This window comes from Anabrus simplex, chromosome 2 (assembly GCF_040414725.1).
Source record: "Anabrus simplex isolate iqAnaSimp1 chromosome 2, ASM4041472v1, whole genome shotgun sequence".
Lineage (NCBI taxonomy): Eukaryota > Metazoa > Arthropoda > Insecta > Orthoptera > Tettigoniidae > Anabrus > Anabrus simplex.
The window spans coordinates 1,144,226,560-1,144,248,323 of record NC_090266.1 but is presented as its reverse complement, the minus strand read 5'-3'; the positions used below and the strand labels follow the sequence as shown (position 1 = coordinate 1,144,248,323).

Here is a 21,764-nt window from a genome sequence, read left to right as displayed (position 1 = left end):
CCCAGGACAGCAGTCAACCGAGGAGCCAATCAGGAGAGGACCTCAGCGGGTAGCGGCAGTCAGGTGAGAGTGAAACGTCCCCCTCAGCAGCTCTTGCAGTGTTTCCGCTGTCTGAGGTGGGGCCACCGTCAGGTCAGCTGTGGGCTCGAGGTGAGGTGCAACCGCTGTGGTGGTGATCACTACTACACGGCCTGCGCAACACTTAGAGACGCGCCGGTGTGCGCCAACTGCTCGGGGGGCCACCCGGCCTCCCATCGCAGTTGCCCTGTCTACCGGGCCATGGCGCGGGCAGAGAGGAAAGAGGCCCGGCGCCATGACCCACCCCCTTCCAGGAGGCCCCCGCCTCGGCGGGCTTGGCCTCATTCTCCGGGATCGGAGACTGGGTACGAGGTACCCCAAGGAGGTGGAGTCGTGCGACAGGCCCTAGTGGTACTCGACGCATGGCTCCGCAGCCGGCAAGGACCGTGCTAGTCACAACAGTGCCCAGACGGACTGATCCCCAGGTGATGGAATGGCAAGGAATTGGTTTATGTATTGTGCATGTTACCTTTTCCTAACTAACACAACCTCTGGTCTTTTTCCAGCCCACATCCTTGCATGTGCTATCACAAGATGTCAGGTTTTACATGTAGGCTCTTTCTTCTTTCTGCCTATGTGGTTTTTCCCTGACCCTTCAATACCATACTTCAACACCATATACCTAATACAATCTCGCCTGGTAGCGTGTCTGACATGGAAACAGGCAGATACTCCTTGTATCACTTCCCACTCTTCCCTGCTATCTCTTTCTTCTTCTTAGAAATAATAGCATGTCGGAGGCCATGTAGATTGAGTCGTTGGTCACGCGGGGGGCGCGGGCTTCGCCCCCCCCCCCCGAAAAAAAGAAAAAAAACATGGTAACCGGGGAGTTGGATAACTTTGCACATGCTACATGATTGTCCGTTCAACGACTGGTGCCGTACTGCAGCTAGTATTGTACATTTAAATACACATAGTTAAATGTGATTTGATAGAATAGGATAGATAGGATATTTTTGCAAAAAGAAACATGTCATTCTTTGTTTATTAATGAAAATTAAAATCTAGAGCCTGTTTCCAATCATTCGAGCGGGTCAGGAATAAAATGAAGCCCCATTTTGCGGCGAGGATAGTTATGCCGACTGCCGAAGTCTGAGGCATTCCCCTGGGACAGTGATTAATGACTGACGGATGAAATTAAATGGTAATGGAGAGTATTGTTGGAATGAAAGATGACAGGGGAAACCGGAGTACCCGGAGAAAAACCTGTCCCGCCTCCGATTTGTCCAGCACAAATCTCACATGGAGTGATCGGGATTTGACCCAAGGAATCCAGCGGTGAGAGGCCGGCGCACTGCCGCCTGAACCACGGAGGCTACTATTTATTAATAATGTGTTATATTTTTACAGGTATATCGTAGTGTTAAATGTGTTATAATGGAAAAACAAGTTGAAGCTGAGTTGGGGGAAGATCAATTTGGCTTCAGAAGAAATGTAGGAACACGTGAAGCAATCCTGACTTTACGGCTGATCTTAGAGGATCGAATCAAGAAGGACAAGCCCGCGTACATGGCATTCGTAGATCTAGAAAAGGCATTCGATAATGTTGATTGGACCAGGCTATTTATGATTCTGAAGATGATAGGGATCAGATACCGAGAACGAAGAATTATCTACAACCTGTATAAAAATCAGTCTGCAGTGATAAGAATCGAGGGCTTTGAAAAAGAAGCAGCAATCCAGAAAGGAGTGAGGCAAGGCTGCAGTTTGTCCCCTCTCCTTTTCAATGTTTACATAGAACAGGCAGTAAAGGAAATCAAAACCTTGAGATTTGCCGATGATATTGTTATTTTACCTGAGACTGCAGAAGATCTCGAGAAGTTGCTGAATGGTATGGATGAAGTCTTAGGTAAGGAGTACAAGATGAAAATAAATAAGTCCAAAACAAAAGTAATGGAGTGCAGTCGAACGAAGGCAGGTGATGCAGGAAGTATTAGATTAGGAAATTAAGTCTTAAAGGAAGTAGATGAATATTGTTACTTGGGTAGTAAAATAACCAACGATGGCAGAAGTAAGGAGGACATAAAATGCAGACTAGCACAAGCAAGGAAGAGCTTTCTTAAGAAAAGAAATTTGCTCACTTCAAACATTGATATCGGAATTAGAAAGATGTTTTGTATGGAAGTGAAACATGGACGATAACTAGCTCAGAAAGAAAGAGAATAGAAGCTTTTGAAATGTGGTGTTACAGAAGAATGCTGAAGGTGAGATGGATAGATCGAATCACGAATGAAGAGATACTGAATCGAATTGGTGAGGAGATCGATTTGGCTACATTTGACGAGAAGAAGAGATAGAATGATAGGACACATCTTAAGACACCCAGGACTTGTTCAGTTGGTTTTTGAAGGAAGTGTAGGTGGCAAGAACGGTAGGGGTAGACCAAGGTATGAATATGACAAACAGATTAGAGCAGATGTAGGATGCAATAGTTACGTAGAAATGAAAAGGTTAGTACAGGATAGGGTGGCATGGAGAGCTGCATCAAACCAGTCTATGGACTGATGACTCAACAACAACTAAATTTAGCAGTAAAAAGTTTGATTGTGCAGTTTATTAAAGGCAGTTTAACTAACAGTATGTTTTGTCATGGTAGTTTTCTTCTTTGCCACTAACAGAGATTTTCAATGAAAATGAGATGGCCATAGGCTATGCCTGGGGAGGAAGCAGTGATGGCCTTAAATTAAGGTAAAGCCTCACCATTTGCCTGGTCTGTAAACCACCATCTCTTGACTGACCATGCAGTTTGCTCCACTACACCATTCTCCACATAGGCTATATCCCAACCAAGTTATCATAATTTCATGAATGAAACAAAGGAAAAAACTTATTTCCAGCTTACATTTAAAATGCAGAAAAATAAAATAGTTTGATAGAATATATGAAATCCACCACCATCTTCACTAAAGCCCTCTTATGGAGTTCATTTTAGCCTAATGTTTCTGGCTTCAATAAGCCTAACTGGACATATATTAGACTGATCAGTTTGACCACTAATTCATAAGCCATTACAGGATAGTAGTAGTAGTAGTAGTAAATGTAAATAAATGACTGTTGTTCCACAAGCCTTCAACTAAGAGAAGCTGGAGTGTAAGAAACAAGATTCTTTAGCATACCAGGAAATCTACCAACACAAACCTCTCACATTTTGACATCCAATGCCAACAGACTGTGCTGCAATCATGGACATAGGAGAATGTCTAACCAAGTGCACAACCAGTATAATAATAATAATAATAATAATAATAATAATAATAATAATAATAATAATAACAACTTGAGAAGTTCTGAAGAGATATACTGTGAAAGTATTAAGGAAATATGAGAGATACAATTAATATATATATACACACACACACACACCATGGGCCTGTAAGCAAACTATATTTATTTTAATTACTCCTGTATGCAATGTCCTAGAAACTTCTAAATGAACAGTATGTGACAACATGTGTCAGGTATGCACAGGCACTTTGAGAGTGGGATTATTTGTTTTAAATTTAAAATAATTTTTCAAGCAGAATTATGAAGTGAGTACAACAAAAATAAATCTTTATTTATTTTTCCCTTCTCTGTAGCCTGGTGCACCAGCAAGGAACAATTTTACTATTACCCTCAAAAATTTTTGACTCTCCTCTTCTCCCCTTGAAAGACCTAATGAGATAGATAGATAGATAGATAGATAGATAGATAGATAGACGATTTGACAGCCCACTGATATTTATAAACCAACTGACATTACAAGCCATATTTTCACACCATTTATCACAGGATCCAGTTGCAAATGGAACGGTGCAAATGGCATGGCTCATATAAAAATCACTTTGATATTGTCAAAACCTAAGGACAAACTGAGACAGCTTCATGAATGTAACATCTGTTCTAGGATGCATCAAAAGATATAGTGCAGTGTAAACAGTGTATCTATTTCACCAGGAATTAATATGGAATTACCATATGACATATGCAAAGAGAAAGCCTGCTATACATCAATTAATTTTGTCTCTACTTCTTGTTCCTAGGATGACAATATGCACAGAAAATCAGACATGTAAGGATGTTATTGTAGCAAAGAGGGGTCTCAATAAGAATTATGTTGCAAAATGTCCTTAACAAACTGATAATGACTTTGCCAACAGATGTATCAGGATGACCACAAAACTATCCAGAACTGAGCACCTAATTTTGTTGCCAATTTCAGTCTTGTTTCAGATATGGAAGAGTGGGAAACTATGTCTAGCATCTCCATTCATCAGTGTAGCATCAATAATTAAATGATCTGAGCCTCATTAAAATAATAAATAAAATAAAAATGAATAAGAAGTTGACACATCACTAAAGAGCAAAGAAATAAGCAAAACAAAAATATCATTATATTTAACCGGGAAATGTTATTCATCCCTCTTTCTATGGAGATATTACCCTTCTCAGACCAATATGACGATGTGCTAAATTTTGTAAACCATACGATCAAAGCTTTCGTTAAATTATTTGTCCCAACCTGTATTGTTCAAACAAAGTATTAAAAGCACAAAGGATATGTAATAACAGACATCATCTCATCCTTTGATACCACCAGCGAGCAGTGAAATCCAAGTTCTTTTTGCCCCAGTCAGAATACACTTTGTTAAAAACCTAGGCTAATGTGGGAGTTACACTTCAAGGCTCATTGTAAAAACACACATGAGAAATGCTTTAGGCTATTAGGAAAGTGAATGCCAATTATTAAATATTATTTGTTTAGTGAGCATAAGCTTATTTGTTAGATTTTAGAAAAATATAACATTCAATGAGCCTTTGAATTTACAAAGAATTTCCACAACTTAGTTACTGAAAAATATCAACAAATTTACAGAAAAATTAATACAAATAAATTAGTTCTCATCACAACAGAAAGATGTTAGTCTAACCCACAAACAACAATCTGTTAATAGAGGTAGATTTCTGTCACCAATATAGGAGATGCAGAGGTGACGGAACCTAATAGGCATGCGTCTTCTTACCGTGGCTATGAAACAGCCAAGTAGTGGTAGACCTGCCCTAGACTCCGGCCCTGACACCCTCCTCTTATCCTGGAACACCGGTATACTACATAACACACATTAAACTTGGTAGATTAGAAAAGTGACTTTACGGAAGACAGATCTTCGGTACTCTATAAGAGTCTGCCCATTGACAGGTAATCACTCTAATAAGATATATAATAAGAAGGTAATAACCAAACCAACACTTTGAAATGGCTCCTCTTAGCCAAACTAAAATGTGAGAATAAAACATATGTGTTTCTTAGGACTTTGTTTAATAATTACATTTCATGAACTGAAAAACCCGACATTGTTTGTCTGAAATTTCCTGTACAGCCACGATAGCTCATCCAAATGAAGGACTATGCCAAATTACTCAGCTCAGTTATCTAGCATGACACACATTAAAATTCATTTCCTAAAAAAAAACCTCTTGATTCCTTCTAACATTAAAAAAGTATAGATGATTAACAAGTCCTGGTACCAGTACATTTTGATATGTGCCATGAAGAATCCAAATACATAATCTATTAGGGATGTGAGATGAAAACGAGTATGCATTATCTGTCAATCAGACTGGCAAAGGTGATGGAAAACAAGCCAAACTAAACTAGCTTTCCAGGGCATGGTTAATATCATCTGCTGGTAAATAAAAAAAGCAACACATATCAGGGATTTGGCAGCCTGTTCTTAAATATAGTACTGAAAGTACACTGCCATTGACAAAAAAAAGAATTTTGCATGATGAAGTATAGAATGATATAGATGTTGATTCCCATTGGGAACCTGAAATATTTGTCTCGAATGAGTAAATTTATAATACCAATATAAATGGTCCGTTATTGGACATTATAAATTTCCCAGCTATCATTCCTGGTTGCCAGTGTTTTGCCCCCGTGTGCTATGTTGGGCTCATCAGTTGGTACTTAGCACACCCACCAAGACACATGGCTAGTGCATACCGTGGAGGCCACTGCGTAGGCTACTTAGAGCCACCGGCAGTGCTAATGCACTATGAGAGACTTTGTCTCATTACCAAAAATTGATGCCTGCTTGGCCATCAGATGATATAGATGTTGATTCCCATAAGGAACCTAAAGTATTTGTCCCGAATGAGTAAATATATATTGGTATTAGAAGTATAGAATTCCAAATATGTTCATTACATTATCAAGCAAGGTCCCAAAAGAGAAGCCACAAATTATGAACTCTTCCACGTTCATACGACCTTCAAAACAAATAGCCACCTCACTAGGAACTAGGCATTTTTGTGCTAATATAACGGATGTTCCGCTTTATATAACCTCAAAAATTAGTAGAACAGACTTTTATACGAAATGGAGATCAAAACAACTCAAATGTATCAAGTATTGTGATAATGGTATTTAATCTTTACCTATAAGTAAGGCATGAGTGCAAAATTAGGAACTCGTTACTAGAACCATATTATTCTAGTTTTTGAGAACCAACATTTTACATCATCAACTCATGACGATTCTGCGGTGTGAAATAATAACTGTACAATATCATCTTCACACCTATAGCAGGTGTCAGTAGGCTACTAGCGTGTTGTTTTGACAACTGTATGCCACGCTTCCTACTTACTGTCAATAAATTATTTCTCTTTCTAAAATAACAGATGCATCAGGCATGCTTACTACAGCTAAAAAGACTGGGTTTAAGTCATAACAATTAGTGTAACTCACCTCCTTTATTATATTGCGAAGTACATAAGAAGAAGAATATGAAGCAGGAGGAAACTGTGTTACTGTCGAAGCCATGATGCTCAAAACAACACTGAGTAACTTATCTCCTTCCCACCAGGAGCACTCAACTTATAATACAGAGCAGCCAACATAAAAAGCATCAGACTCAGAGTAGCAAAGTGTCATTCAAGAGGTGTCAGCAATCAGCATATACTTAGCGTTCAGAAACCGTGCACAGCACAGTTACGTCATTCATAGCTTGCGAGTAAAGAAGTGTAAAAACCATTCTAGATCTTAGTCTGTCTTTTATGGCAGCAATTTCACCTTGGAATCCTCTATGTTTTCTGTAGTCTAAGGATTATATTTATTATAATCATCAGGTGAGACAGCATACGCCCATGTAGCCAGATTAAGCCTAAATATTTTGGAAAGGCAAGAACAATACTGTCCGTAAGTATACGATACTAACGCGCAACTTTAGGAACGGGATAGAATGTGTACTTTTACTAAAAAATCTGTTCCAAGGAATATGAATGTTAATTCAATGTATTCATATAACACGTACCGTAGCCTACTTCATTTCGGTCCACTGGGAAATTAAATTCCCTTAAAACTTTACCAAATAACTTTTAAACACTAAAAGAACCAAATCAAAACTTCCTTAGAGCAAAGATTATTATTATTATTATTATTATTATTATTATTATTATTATTATTATTATTACACACAGAAAACTTCATGGAACAGGGAATAACCCCATACCTCTCTCGGAACTAAGTTAACATGGACCCGAGGTTCACCCAGTCTATATCAAAAATAAATACTAGGTTAATTCCTGAGGACAAAGGCGACCGGGCGTAGAGCTAACCACTCTATCACACCAAGTGCCGAGGTTACGGGTACTGGAAGCCTTCACCATCCACCCCTCCCAGGACCATGGCCTGTACGGAGAAGACTCCGCCTTTTTTTTTTTTTTTTTTTTTTTTTTTTTTCACTCGGCAGGGTCACTGCTAGATGTAGTTAATAGATCTCACCCATTTCATGAGCTATGCTATTAGAGGAGGGGATATCATGTTATACCTTAATTTTAAAACATTACTACATACCAAAATCCATACCATGAAACACTATGGCATACCTAAACGTAATTTTGCTGCTGCGATTTCTGATATATATACATATATATAGCACGAATAGAGGACTGAACACACATACACAGCAATTTTGATCACATTTTGACTTCAAAACCTTCTTGACCATTTGCAACATCACTTAAACCTTGGCTCTGGTTTTCGTTTCCGACAAGGAAGAACGCTTTACGATTGTCTAGGCATCCTCGATTACCTAATGTATGAGCAAGAGACAAACTTCGAAGACAACCACTGTCAGAACTGTGTATAGTTGGGGACAAAACATGACGACCACAGTTCTTGGAAGCGACCTGGAAGCCAGCTGTAAATCCCACCCTGCACCCCGCTGAGTTAATGAGCTATATGTGATCCTTGCTTGGTACGGAGAGGTTGCCAAATCACTCTCTTCAGTCTTGACTCTTTCTTCATTCCGAGTGCAGTGCAGTGACCTAGTGAGTATTGTTAATACTAAGATATGAAATAACTGATATTTGTAATATTTATAACTTATCAGTGTAGCGCAAGCGTAATATGTCGGTATTCTTCTTGCCGTGGGTAAATCAAGAATCACAGTGTAACGAAGCGGAATTAAATCAGCTGTCTGGACATTCTTCTTCTTCTTCTTCCTCACCAAGAACTCCAACTAAAAGTGACAAAAATGTGATTGGCAGAGATGTTATGTTACGAAAACAAACCGTGATTTGGTAAGGAACATTAAAAATTTCTTACAAGGTGGTTTAGGATATGGTGTTATAACTAGTAAAAAATTAAAAATAATTTAGCATCGGAAACGACAGGAATCTGTGTTACTACGGTGAAAAAACGGTTAGAATCAGTGATGTCAATACCTATGTAACCCCCACTAAAAGGAAAGTTCTGAAGCAAAATTTAATTTTGATAAAATAGACGATTTCACTCGGGACCTGCTTCGTCGAAAAGTTTTTGAGTATTTTTTAGTATTACGTTATTATCACACGAATGTCCGACTCGTTGGCTAAATGGTCAGCGTACTGGCCTTCGGTTCAGAGGGTCCCGGGTTCGATTCCCGGCCGGGTCGAGTATATTAACCTTCATTGGTTAATTCCATTTGCCCTGGGCCTGGGTGTTTGTGCTGTCCCCACAATCCGAGCAACTCACACACCACACATAACACTATCCTCCACCACAATAACACGCAGTTACCTATACATGGCAGATGCCGCCCACCCTCATCGGAGGGTCTACCTTATAAGGGCTGCACTCCGCTAGAAATAGCCACACGATATTAAAAATCACACAAATGTAAGGGCCATTGCACCTGTTCCCAATTGCGATGTATTTAATAATAATAATAATAATAATAATAATAATAATAATAATAATAATAATAATAATAATAATAATAATAATAATAATAATAATAACTAGTTTTTCTAGGGACCCACATGTCAAATTAAATGTATTTTTCCCTTTTACAAATATTTATGTGAAATAAAGTAAATAAATAACAATAATCCAAACTATTTGAAACTTTTTATGGTTTGCAAAACACCCTAAAGTGGGAGTTAACGCCTTAAAGTGTATTGATTTCCCTTAACTGTCAAAGGCTACCGTCTGGGCCACGGAGAAGCTAATAATTATACTAATTATGAATAGATAATAATTCAGTTGTCTCTTCATTCAGCATGAATACACTATTATTTTCACTTTTCAAAATGGTTTACATTACAAACTGTGCAGGCTATTGGTGGAATAAAATTGGGTAATTTGAACATTCATTCTATTAACAATTATATGATAATAGGAACAACAACAACAACAGCAGGAAATTATATTATTATTATTATTATTATTATTATTATTATTATTATTATTATTATTATTATTATTATTATCTGTTTACCCTCCAGGGTCGGCTTTTCCCTCGGACTCAGCGAAGGATCCCACCTGGAGGGATGGAGGGATGGGAAGATTGGAAGGGATAGACAAAGAAGAGGGAAGGAAGCGGCCGTGGCCTTAAGTTAGGTACCATCCCGGCATTTGCCTTGAGGAGAAGTGGGAAACCACGGAATACCAATTCCAGGATGGCTGAGGTGGGAATCGAACCCACTTCTACTCAGTTGACCTCCCGAGGCTGAGTGGACCCCGTTCCAGCCCTCGTACCACTTTTCAAATTTCGTGGCAGAGCCGGGAATCGAACCCGGACCTCCGGAGGTGGCAGCTAATCACACTAACCACTACACCACACAGGCGGACATTATTATTATTATTATTATTATTATTATTATTATTATTATTATTATTATTATTATTCATGTGGCTGTTTCAGCCTTATAATGTTCCGGCGTTTACGTAAAATGGAAAACTACAGAAATCATTTCAAGAACAGCCGGTGGGATTTGAACCCACGGCACCTCCCGACTTCGGGTTACTAGCCCGTCGCACTATCACTGAACTAGTCCAGTTTTACGGGTCGTTTAATTTTGCGTTTTTGTATTCAGGGGCCTCTCATCGTTACCTCATAACCTACTTTAAATCGCCATAATACAATATTAACATTATTTTTTCATGTCTAAATTCCCGAGCTATAATTACAATAATTCAGTTCACATCGAAATGGCAAATAGATTCCATAAAAAGGTTTTATTCCTGCTCTGGCTCGTTTGGTGCTAATGAGGTCGACAATTTGGCAACTCTGACTACGACAGACGTAGTAAATCCTATTAGCCCCTAATAGACACCGGTTGCGGCCAGTATCCAGTATTCGGGAGATCGTGGGTTCGAACCCCACTGTCGGCAGCCCTGAAGATGGTTTTCCGTGGTTTCCCATTTTCACACCAGGCAAATGCTGGGGCTGTACCTTAATTAAGGCCACGGCCGCTTCCTTCCCACTCCTAGCCCTTCCCTGTCCCATCGTCGCCATAAGACCCATCTGTGTCGGTGCGACGTAAAGCAAATAAGAAAAAAAAAATAGACACCGGGCTGCCGCTGGGAGGGTAGTGGTGTGAGGCGAGGTCGTCATGTTTTGTCCCCAACTATATCAACATCATAACGCTGCTGACTGCCAGTTTTCACGTGGTGTGGACTTGTCTGCTCCGTTAGAATGGGTATGTGATGCTTCGACCATATATCCAAGATGTGATGTATACTGAATAGAAAGTATGGAGACCTGATATCCCCAACATTGGTTAGCCTTCTGTTTTTTATTTATTTTTATGATGGACAGGCAAAGTCCAACGTTTGTCCAGCTGCTAACAAAAAAGTTGCACGTTCATAAAGTCCTCGACACATCACATTTAACCATTTCCGTGACTTTGAAGTAGTAGTTATATTTAGGCTATTTATCCTATTGTTTAAGCGAGTGTGGTAATAAACCTAAGAAATTCTTCAATTCACGTTGCTTCCGTTTTGCGATACTGTATTTCTTGAATGCCACAACAATTATTCTGTTCGTCCATTTTCTCGTGGTTCGGCGTTGATATGGACATAGCAACAAGGACCAAGGGGGATGTTTTCATTCCCCTCCCCGAAGGGGAGGGGCGGGCCACCTAGAAGGTTACGCCTTCTCTATGGCCAGGAGATTTGGCGGGGTTTGGAGATTTGATGGGGGTTTGAAGTTAAGAGGGAAGTAGCTTTGGGATTTGGAGATGTGAAGGGGTTTGGCCTCCTGGCTAAGTGTGCAGTGTCTGCCCTTGTGCTTTTTATTAGGTTAGATACAATGGTGTTACATAGATACAATGGTGTTTCATAGATACAATGGTGTTTCATATTTACATTTGGTTTACAATTTTTGGTGTTATGCAAGGGGTTACCATTTTAGTATATGTGATTTGGGATTAGGTTTGACTGTGGGTATGGTGGGATGACCATGGTTGGGAGTAGGTGTGAGGTTAGGAGATGAAGAGTGGTGGTACAGTTGTGAAGAGAGAGGATGAGAAAGTGGAGGAGATCCAGTGAGGGTGTGGGCGGCTGGTAGGGGCTGGAGTGAGGGAGAGGTGGGAGAGCTTGGTGATATGGCGGGATTTGTGTGGGGGGTGGCCGGGGGCGGGGATGCATAGTGGCTGATGGTTGGCGGGTGGATGGGGGTGGTGAAAAGGAGGGTTCCACTCGGTGATGTTCGCCGTAAATTTGTGCTCCTTTGCTGATGAGTTGTTGTACATCTCGTTCCGATGGTAGTTGCAGGCGGACCATATAGGTAGGGCCATGGTTGTTTCGGATCCTTATGGCCTTCTTCACTGGGATGCCTGCAGTGCGGAGTTCCTGTATGATGTCTCTTGTAGGGATGTCCGGGTTGATGCCACGCATAGCAAAAAAAAACCTAAATTCATGAATATCTTAACCGGCACGGCAAAAATGTATGACATAAATTATCGGAGTTTTGCAGTTTCATTGATTATCAGTCATGTCCAGAATAAGAAGAAAATGCATTTTTTACATACATACATTATCATTATAGACTATTTGTCCTAAGACTCTTGTGCATGTTAGTGATGTTAGTATTTACGAGAAAGTCTTCCTTTTAAGTCTCGTAATTTAACATTCTACATTAGCGCCATCTCTGCGACCATCTTTAAGCTCCAGCCTGGCGAAGTTAAACTTGGACAGTATTATGTGTATTTTCTTTTTCTTCTCCTTCTCCTCTCCTGACCTCTTTTCACCATTATCTGGGACCGGCACTTATGTGGATTAAGCCTAGTTTTACGGCTGGATGTCCTTACTGACGCCAATCCCATGTGGAGGGATTAATTCACTGTGGTGGTTAGTAGTGCGATATGTAGAGTTTATGAAGGTATCACAGACACCCATTTCCCGGACTAGAGGAATGAACGAAACGTGTTTACAATCTCTGGCGAAGCGGGGAATAGAACTCGGAACTTCATAAATCAAAATGCACTACGCTGACCATTCAGCCAAGAAGCAGGACTTATTCTCCTTCTACTTCATCTGCCTGTATGAATAAAATGTTGTTGTTTAAGCGAGTGTGGTCATAAACCTAAGATATTCTTCAATTCACATTGTTCCTTTTCTTGCGATACTATATTTCTGAACGCCACAACAATTATTCTGTTCATCCATTTCCATTGTTTGTACCAGCAATCATTGTCGCTAATTTCATGTCTGTTACTTCTAACTTATGAATAAGATATCCAGAGTCCACCCAGCTTTCACTCCCATTTTTTATATATTCTTAATTTATAACCATTTTAATGGTAAAAGGAATCTCAAAAATATACCATTAATTAATGGTGATTAGTAGTGTGATATGTTGTGTGTAAATTAAATTGTGTTTTAAGACATTTTAGACAAAACTTCTGTTTTCCGAATGCAATGTATTCAAAATCCACTAATTACATTACACTGTTCTAGTAAATTACTAACTGTAGTACCCGGCGTTGAGGGATCAATCATGTGCAAAGTCATCTAACTCCCCAGCTCTATAATTTCCGCCAATATTCAGGCAGGCTGTTTTACTCGGGACGCAGCAGTAATCTTTATCTATCGGACATGTGTGGCAGCAGAAAAGACTTTCACATCACAACAATGGTCACTGTAATATTATTGTTGATCAGTTGTATAAGCTTTCAATATTGCAGGTCTTCAAATTTAGTTTTCTTCCGACTGTGATATTAGGGCATCTAATGCAAAGGGAGTCCTTCCTTCATTCATGACTCTCTCTTGTCTTATTCTTCGAGCGATCGCTCCTTTACGAATTTTTTCATTTTCTTAATAATCATCTTCACAATATTCCTTATCAATATGGACCGATGACCACACGGTTTTACACCTTAAGGCAATCATGACAAAAACCATCTCCAGTTAACACGATTGAACAATGGTCGCAATGTTCGGCGTTGATATGGACTCAGCAACAAAAGTCTAAATTCATCAGTTCTGTTATCATAGTCAGTAAGGTAAAAGTGTATAAGACATAAGTGATCGTAAATTGTATTCCCTATAATTTTTCGATATAGGTATTTAAAAATTAAATGTTACACACCTTCCCCTAAACTACCATTTCATCCAGCGTGAATAAAATTATTTATAGCCTAGACTGTAGTATCTCATTCCTTGACTTTACATGCCGATTTTCAATAAATTCTGTTCATCCATTTTCTCGTTGTTCGGCGCTGATATAGACATAGCAACAAAAACAGTAATTCATTAATATCTTTGTTATCGTAACCGGTACTGCAAACATTTATGACATAAATGATCGGAAATGTAATTCCATATAACTTTAGTTATGTAATATTTATCGACAGGACCACAAATAACGTAGATAATTGAGAATTAAATTTGAGGCCTTCACCTAAACTACCATTTCACTAAGCGTGAATAAAATTATTTACAGCCTAAACTGTAGTGCCTCATTACCCAACTTTACATACCAATTTGCATTAAATTATCTTAAGCAATTTTCTCGTGATGCCCATACATACAGAGAAGACGGAATATTAAAAAAAAGTGCATTTCGTTGTTACTGTGGACACGACCGATACAGAAATACCATTCTTTTTACATTCTGAGCGATGTACAGACAAAACTCTTACCGTATTTTATATATACTACGCGTATACAGATATACACAAAATCTGCAACAAATTCCTATTGTGTTCTCACAATTACAGAACTACACGACCTTGAATGCAAATGTTTAACAACTGCATCCTCCATCTACAGCAGCGATCTTGGTCCAAGGTCATACAATATGATGGTTTCAAATATCGAAATTTGCGGCAATAATTTTTTTAAATTCCAAAAACACAATTGAAACATTATCAAGAGGGAATTTGTATTCATGATATCTCGTTCAGGTGCAGGCATTTTCTAAATTTATGAAATGAAAACCTTGACTGTTTTCCAGTCAGTGACAGGGTCAGGGATGGAATGAATGAAGCCCCCATCTTGCGGGGAGGATGGGAATTGCGCCGGCTGCCGAAGCCTGTCGCACTCCTCTGGGGCAATGATTATAATGCCCGACAAATGAAATGAAATGATAGTGGAGAGTGTTGCTGGAATGAAAGACGACAGGGAAAACCGGAGTACCCGGAGAAAATTCTGCCCCACCTCCACTTTGTCCAGCACAAATCTCACATGGAGTGACCGGGATTTGGGCCACGGAACCCAACGGTAAGAGGCCGACGCGCTGCCACCTGGGCCACGGAGCCTTTTTCTAAATTTATGTTGTACTGAATTAGTTTCCACAGGCTGAAGAACCCCACAGTTATAAATTAATTAAGTCGAAACTGAAGAAAAACGGCTTTCATTATACAGTGACAAATGTTTAAATTTTCATCATGTCGTTGTGAATGCGCGCGCACTGGGAGGAAACGGTTGAACAAAATTGAATGAAATACGGTATTTGAGGTTCGAGGAGAAGGCAACACAGCCCATGGCGCTATAGCCCGAAGCCTACTAAGCTTGCATATTACGAGGTTTCCTGTGGTCGGCACGACAAATCCTCTCGGCCGATATTCTTGACTTTCTAGACCGAGGCCGCTATCTCACCGTCAGGTAGCTCCTCCCATAGGTTGAGTGGACCTTGAACCAGCCTTCAGATCCAGGTAAAACTCCCTGACCTGGCCGGAAATCGAACCCAGAGCCTCTGGGTAGGAGGCAGACACGCTACCCAAACACCACGGGCGTGGCCACTACAATCGAGACTATAGATGATTTCATTCACGCTGGGTAAAAGAGTAGTTTCGGGGAAGGAAAAAAAATTAAGGCTCAAACATCTGCATTAACACTAATCCTATCACCGAACGAGTTGGCCGTGCGGCTAGGGGCGCGCAGCTGTGAGAGAGTGGGTTCGAACCCCACTGTTGGCAGCCCTTGAAGAAGGTTTTCCCTGGTTTCCCATTTTCACACCAGGAAAATGCTGGGGCTCTACCTTATATAAGGCCACGGCCGATTCCTTCCGACTCCTAGCCCTTTCCAGTCCCATAGTCGCCATAAGACCTATCTGTATCGGTGTGACGTAAAGCAAGCAACTTGTAAAAAAAAAGTCCTACCGCATAACAGAAGTACATATTACATACATATATACATTTCAGCGTTCAGTCTGCAAGCCTCTGAGAATTTACTAAACGTCGCCACAATCCTCGATTTGCAACTAGTGTTGTGGCCTCATTTAGTTCTATACCTCTTATCTTTAAATCGTTAGAAACCGAGTCTAACCATCGTCGTCTTGGTCTCCCTCTACTTCTCTTACCCTCCATAATAGAGTCCATTATTCTCCTAGGTAACCTATCCTCCTCCATTCGCCTCACATCACCCCACCACCGAAGCCGGTTTATGCGTACAGCTTCATCCATCGAGTTCATTCCTAAATTAGCCTTTATCTCCTCATTCCGAGTACCATCCTGCCATTGTTCCCACCTGTTTGTACCAGCAATCATTCTTGCTACTTTCATGTCTGTTACTTCTAACTTATGAATAAGATATCCTGAGTCCAGCCAGCTTTCGCTCCCGTAAAGCAAAGTTGGTCTGAAAACAGACCGATGTAAAGATAGTTTCGTCTGGGAGCTGACTTCCTTCTTATAGAATACTGCTGATCGCAACTGCGAGCTCACTGCATTAGCTCTACTACACCTTGATTCAATCTCACTTACTATATTACCATCCTGGGAGAACACACAACCTAAATACTTGAAATTATCTACCTGTTCTAGCTTTGTATCACCAATCTGACATTCAATTCTGTTGAATTTCTTACCTACTGACATCAATTTAGTCTTCGAGAGGCTAATTTTCATACCATACTCATTGCACCTATTTTCAAGTTCCAAGATATTAGACTGCAGGCTTTCGGCACAGTCTGCCATTAAGACCAATTCGTCAGCATAGGCCAAACTGCTTACTACATTTCCACCTAACTGAATCCCTCCCTGCCACTTAATACCTTTCAGCAGATGATCCATGTAAACTACGAACAGCAAAGGTGAAAGATTGCAAACTTGTCTAACCCCTGTAAGTACCCTGAACCAAGAACTCATTCTACCATCAATTCTCACTGAAGCCCAATTGTCAACATAAATGCCTTTGATTGATTTTAATAATCTACCTTTAATTCCATAGTCCCCCAGTATGGCGAACATCTTTTCCCTCGGTACCCTGTCATATGCTTTCTCTACATCTACGAAACATAAACACAACTGCCTATTCCTCTCGTAGCATTTTTCAATTACCTGGCGCATACTGAAAATCTGAAACTGACAGCCTCTCTGTGGTCTGAAACCACACTGGTTTTCATCCAACTTCCTCTCAACGACTGATCGCACCCTCCCTTCCAAGATGCCAGTGAATACTTTGCCTGGTATACTAATCAATGAGATACCTCGATAGTTGTTGCAATCCTTCCTGTTCCCTTGCTTATAGATAGGTGCAATTACTGCTTTTGTCCAATCTGAAGGTACCTTACCAACACTCCACGCTAATTTTACTACTCTATGAAGCCATTTCATCCCTGCCTTCCCACTATACTTCACCATTTCAGGTCTAATTTCATCTATTCCTGCTGCCTTATGACAACGGAGTTTATTTACTATTCTTTCCACTTCCTCAAGCATAATTTCACCAACATCATTTTCCTCCTCCCCATGAGCTTAGCTGTTTGCAACACCACCATGATGATTTCCTTTTACATTGAGAAGATGTTCGAAATATTCCCTCCACCTCTCCAGTGATTCCCTGGGATCTATTATGAGTTCACCTGAATTACTCAAAATACTGTTCATTTCCTTTTTCCCTCCCTTCCTAAGATTCTTTATTACTGTCCAGAAAGGTTTTCCTGCTGCTTGGCCTAGCCTTTCCAGGTTATTACCAAAATCTTCCCATGACTTCTTTTTGGATTCAACAACTATTTGTTTCGCTCTGTTTCTTTCATCTACGTACAAATCCCTGTCTGCCTCGGCCCTTGTTTGGAGCCAATTCTGATAAGCCTTCTTTTTACGTTTACAGGCTGCTCTCACTTCATCATTCCACCAAGATGTTCGCCTTTTCCCATCTTTACACACAGTTGTTCCTAGGCATTCTCTTGCTGTTTCTACTACAGCATGCCTGTATGCCACCCATTCACTTTCTATATCCTGAACCTGCTTACTGTCTACTGTTCGAAACTTCTCACTAATCATATCCATGTACTTCTGTCTAATTTCCTCGTCCTGGAGATTTTCTACCCTTATTCGTTTGCAGACAGATTTCACTTTCTCTACCCTAGGCCTAGGGATACTTAGTTCACTACAGATCAGATAGTGGTCTGTATCATCGAAAAATCCGCGAAAAACTCGTACATTCCTAACAGATTTCCTGAATTCAATGTCTGTTAAGATATAGTCTATTATGGATCTGGTACCCCTAGCCTCCCATGTGTAGCGGTGAATAGCCTTATGCTTGAAGAATGTATTCGTAACAGCTAAACCCATACTAGCACAGAAGTCCAGCAAACGCTTCCCATTCCCATTAGCTTCCATATCTTCCCCACATTTACCAATCACCCTTTCATATCCTTCAGTTCTATTCCCAGCTCTCGCATTGAAATCGCCCATTAGCACTATTCTATCCTTGCTGTTGACCCTGACCACGATGTCACTCAATGCTTCATAAAACTTGTCAACTTCATCCTCATCTGCACCCTCACATGGTGAATACACGGACACAATTCTTGTCCTAATTCCTCCCACTGACAAATCTACCCACATCATTCGCTCATTTACGTGCCTAACAGAAACTATGTTGCGTGCAATGGTATTCCTGATAAAAAGCCCTACCCCAGACTCTGCCCTTCCCTTTCTAACACCCGTCAAGTACACTTTATAATCTCCTATCTCTTCCTCCTTATCTCCCCTTACCCGAATATCACTTACTCCTAGCACATCCAGATGCATCCTCTTTGCTGACTCAGCAAGTTCTACCTTCTTTCTTCCATAAGCCCCATTAATATTGATAGCTCCCCATCGAATTCCATTTCGTTCGCCAAGTTGTTTCCAAGGAGTCCCCCGCCTGTCAAATGGGAGTGGGACTCCATTACTCCCATAGGTCCGAGGCTTGCTTAAAGTGTTCTGAGCTCGGTAAATTCATGAAGCAGGATGCTGCCCTACTTGCACATAGTCCAAGTGAGGATCTCTCCTCTAACGGGTTATGGACCACCGGTGAATTGTGTAGTCCTAGCCGCCTGAGCACAAGGAGGGCCACGACTCAGAATATGTCCGAGATGCCCACTCCCATTCCATAGCAACTGGTATCCCGACTCTCAGGACCACTTACTAGGCCACTCAGCCGTTGCCCATGGTTCACGAACTAGGACGTGACTACAGTAACCCACAAACATGAACCATGCATAACAGAAGTTGTAGAAAATAATATTTCCGATCTTATATATAGTACAAATTGATCGTATTACGGTCACTAACGGATATAATTGAATGTATTTCCTGTTCCAAAGCAGGGCGTGAGCGGACGTCTGCATGACTGGCGATCCAGGGAAGTTACCTGGACCAGTGGAACAACGTATATCTGAATATTTTCTAGGAGGAAGTGGAGAGTTAGATGATATTCTGTTCCAGTCCTCCGATTCATACGTATTTTGATAACTACTGGTACTTAACACACTGGTCCATCATAGTATTCTAGTTATTCGATCCTCGGTATGGAGGCACTGGCAGGAATGAGGAGTTTGCACACTGAACGGAACGCAGCAGAGTATTCTTCACCACTGACTGTGGTCTGATCACTCCAGCATTGGAGATTGGCATTGGTAGATCACAAGCGCAGTTCTGTTCGTTAAAAGTGAGAATCTGTGCCACTTTTCATTCGATTTCTCCCGTTATCTGAACCACCCACATAGACGACCTGTCGATGACAGTACCTCCCTGCTTCCAGAATACCGCGATGTTATTCGTCATCACTCTCCACAATTAATTCGTACCTCCTCATGCCGGCAGTGATCACGTGTTCATTCTACTCGAAGTCTCTACCGACTTCCCCCACACAAGTCACCTACCTTATCTTCCGTCATCACGGCCAGTAGCGGTGACTGCCCCCCTCGCCCCCCATTTTGTGAAGAATGTTTTAAAATTCCATTTTAGCCACCTGACTATTTTTTAAGTTTCTACAGACGGAAGAACCGAAGAGTTAATTAAAAAATCGCCTGAAACTAGAAATTATAAAAAAAGCAAATTGTACAATCCTTATTGTTTTTTCAGCTAATTCCTTCCTTTAATTTGACTAGCACAATGAAAAAGAAACGAATATCATTCTTAGGGACCGAGCTCGATAGCTGCAGTCGCTTAAGTGCGGCCATTATCCAGTAATCGGGAGATAGTGGGTCCGAAACCCCACTGTCGGCAGCCCTGAAGATGGTTTTCCGTGGTTTCCCATTTTCACACGAGGCAAATGCTGGGGTTGTACCTTAATTAAGGCCACGGCCGCTTCCTTCCCATTCCTAGGCCTTTCCTATCCTATCGTCGCCAGAAGACATATCTGTGTCGGTACGACGTATAGCAAATAGCCAAACAAAAAAAATAGCATTCTTAGGGCATCTAATACGGTCGCTAGAAAATAGAATCAGTAGAAAAATAATAGAAAAATAATGGAATAATAAGAATAATGTTAGATGGATCACAGAACTTAAAGAAGACAAGAGAGAGTTACATATTACAATAGAAGATTTAAAATACAAAACAAATACAGTCAACATATTGAAAGATAAACACACTAGACTACAGACGAAAATCAACAAGCAGAAAATAGGAAGATTGTTTTCAGAAGCAGAAAGAAAATTACGTTCAGAAAGGATGAAACAGTATTGGGCTAACAAAAAGAAGAAAAACCTCCATAAACCTGACTAAGTAGTCCTATGTTGGCTAAAAAAATAAAATAAATAAATACATTTCTTTAATTATTAAGACAAATACTTGGCGGAAATACAAAATGTCGTTCGTTGCGGCTACCGATTCATACAGCGCAGCAGCGTGTAGCATGTGCTGAGGAAGGGTGTAGCAGGGGTATATTTTTTGGTAGTATAATCACGCCGAACTTCTATTGAATTGTAATACATGTATAATTATTCTCCCATTGGTGAAAGTTTTATTGAATAGTACTGTTTTTCTTCTTCTTCTTAATCTGTTTACCTTCCAGGGTTGGTTTTCCCTCCGACTCAGCGAGGGACCCCACCTCTACCGCCTCAAGGGCAGTGTCCTGGAGCGTGAAACATTGGGTTGGGGATACAACTGGGGAGAATGGCCAGTACCTCGCCCAAGTGGCCTCACCTACTATGCTGAACAGGGGCCTTGTGGGGGGGGGGGGGGGTATGGGAAGATTGGAAGGGATAGACATGGAAGAGGGAAGGAAGCGACCGTGACCTTAATGTAGGTACATCCCGACATTTGCATCGAGGAGAAGTGGGAAACCACGGAAAACCACTTCCAGGATGGCTGAGGTGGGAATCGAACCCGGGCCACCGGGGTTGGCAGCAGTACTATCTACTATTATTACCGCACTAAAGTTGGTACACTCAACCTTTACGTCTCTATCGGAATTCGCCCAGAGAGCATTAAAAAGGCTTTTTTTTTCAATTTTTATGCCATACAACCTCCCCCCATTTCCCATTCTCTGCTTTAGCCTTTAAAATAATATAATTTTTGTGCCCCCCCCCCCCTCTTCTAACACCCAATCGCTGTTACTCGGGTTGTATTTCCGTGATGATGATGATTATTATTATTAGCGTATGATGCATTCATGACAGTAGTAACAAAAGGGATATTAGCAAAAATAAATAAATAAGCTAATATATACACGTTTTTGGCAGTAGGACTTGGCTATTATATAGTAAAATATTAGCTGTAGA

General features: G+C 40.6%; 1 protein-coding gene across 1 annotated transcript in view; it reads right to left on the bottom strand.

Moving 5' to 3' along the window:
- IP3K1 (inositol-trisphosphate 3-kinase-like protein) overlaps positions 1-6,917 on the bottom strand; it is an 803,184-nt gene extending 796,267 nt beyond the window's left edge. Inside the window, exon 1 of the mRNA XM_067142097.2 lies at positions 6,809-6,917. Coding sequence (XP_066998198.2) covers positions 6,809-6,883 — 75 coding nt within the window. The 5' untranslated portion in view covers positions 6,884-6,917. The remainder of the gene's footprint in view (positions 1-6,808) is intronic.
- Positions 6,918-21,764: the final 14,847 nt, after the last annotated feature.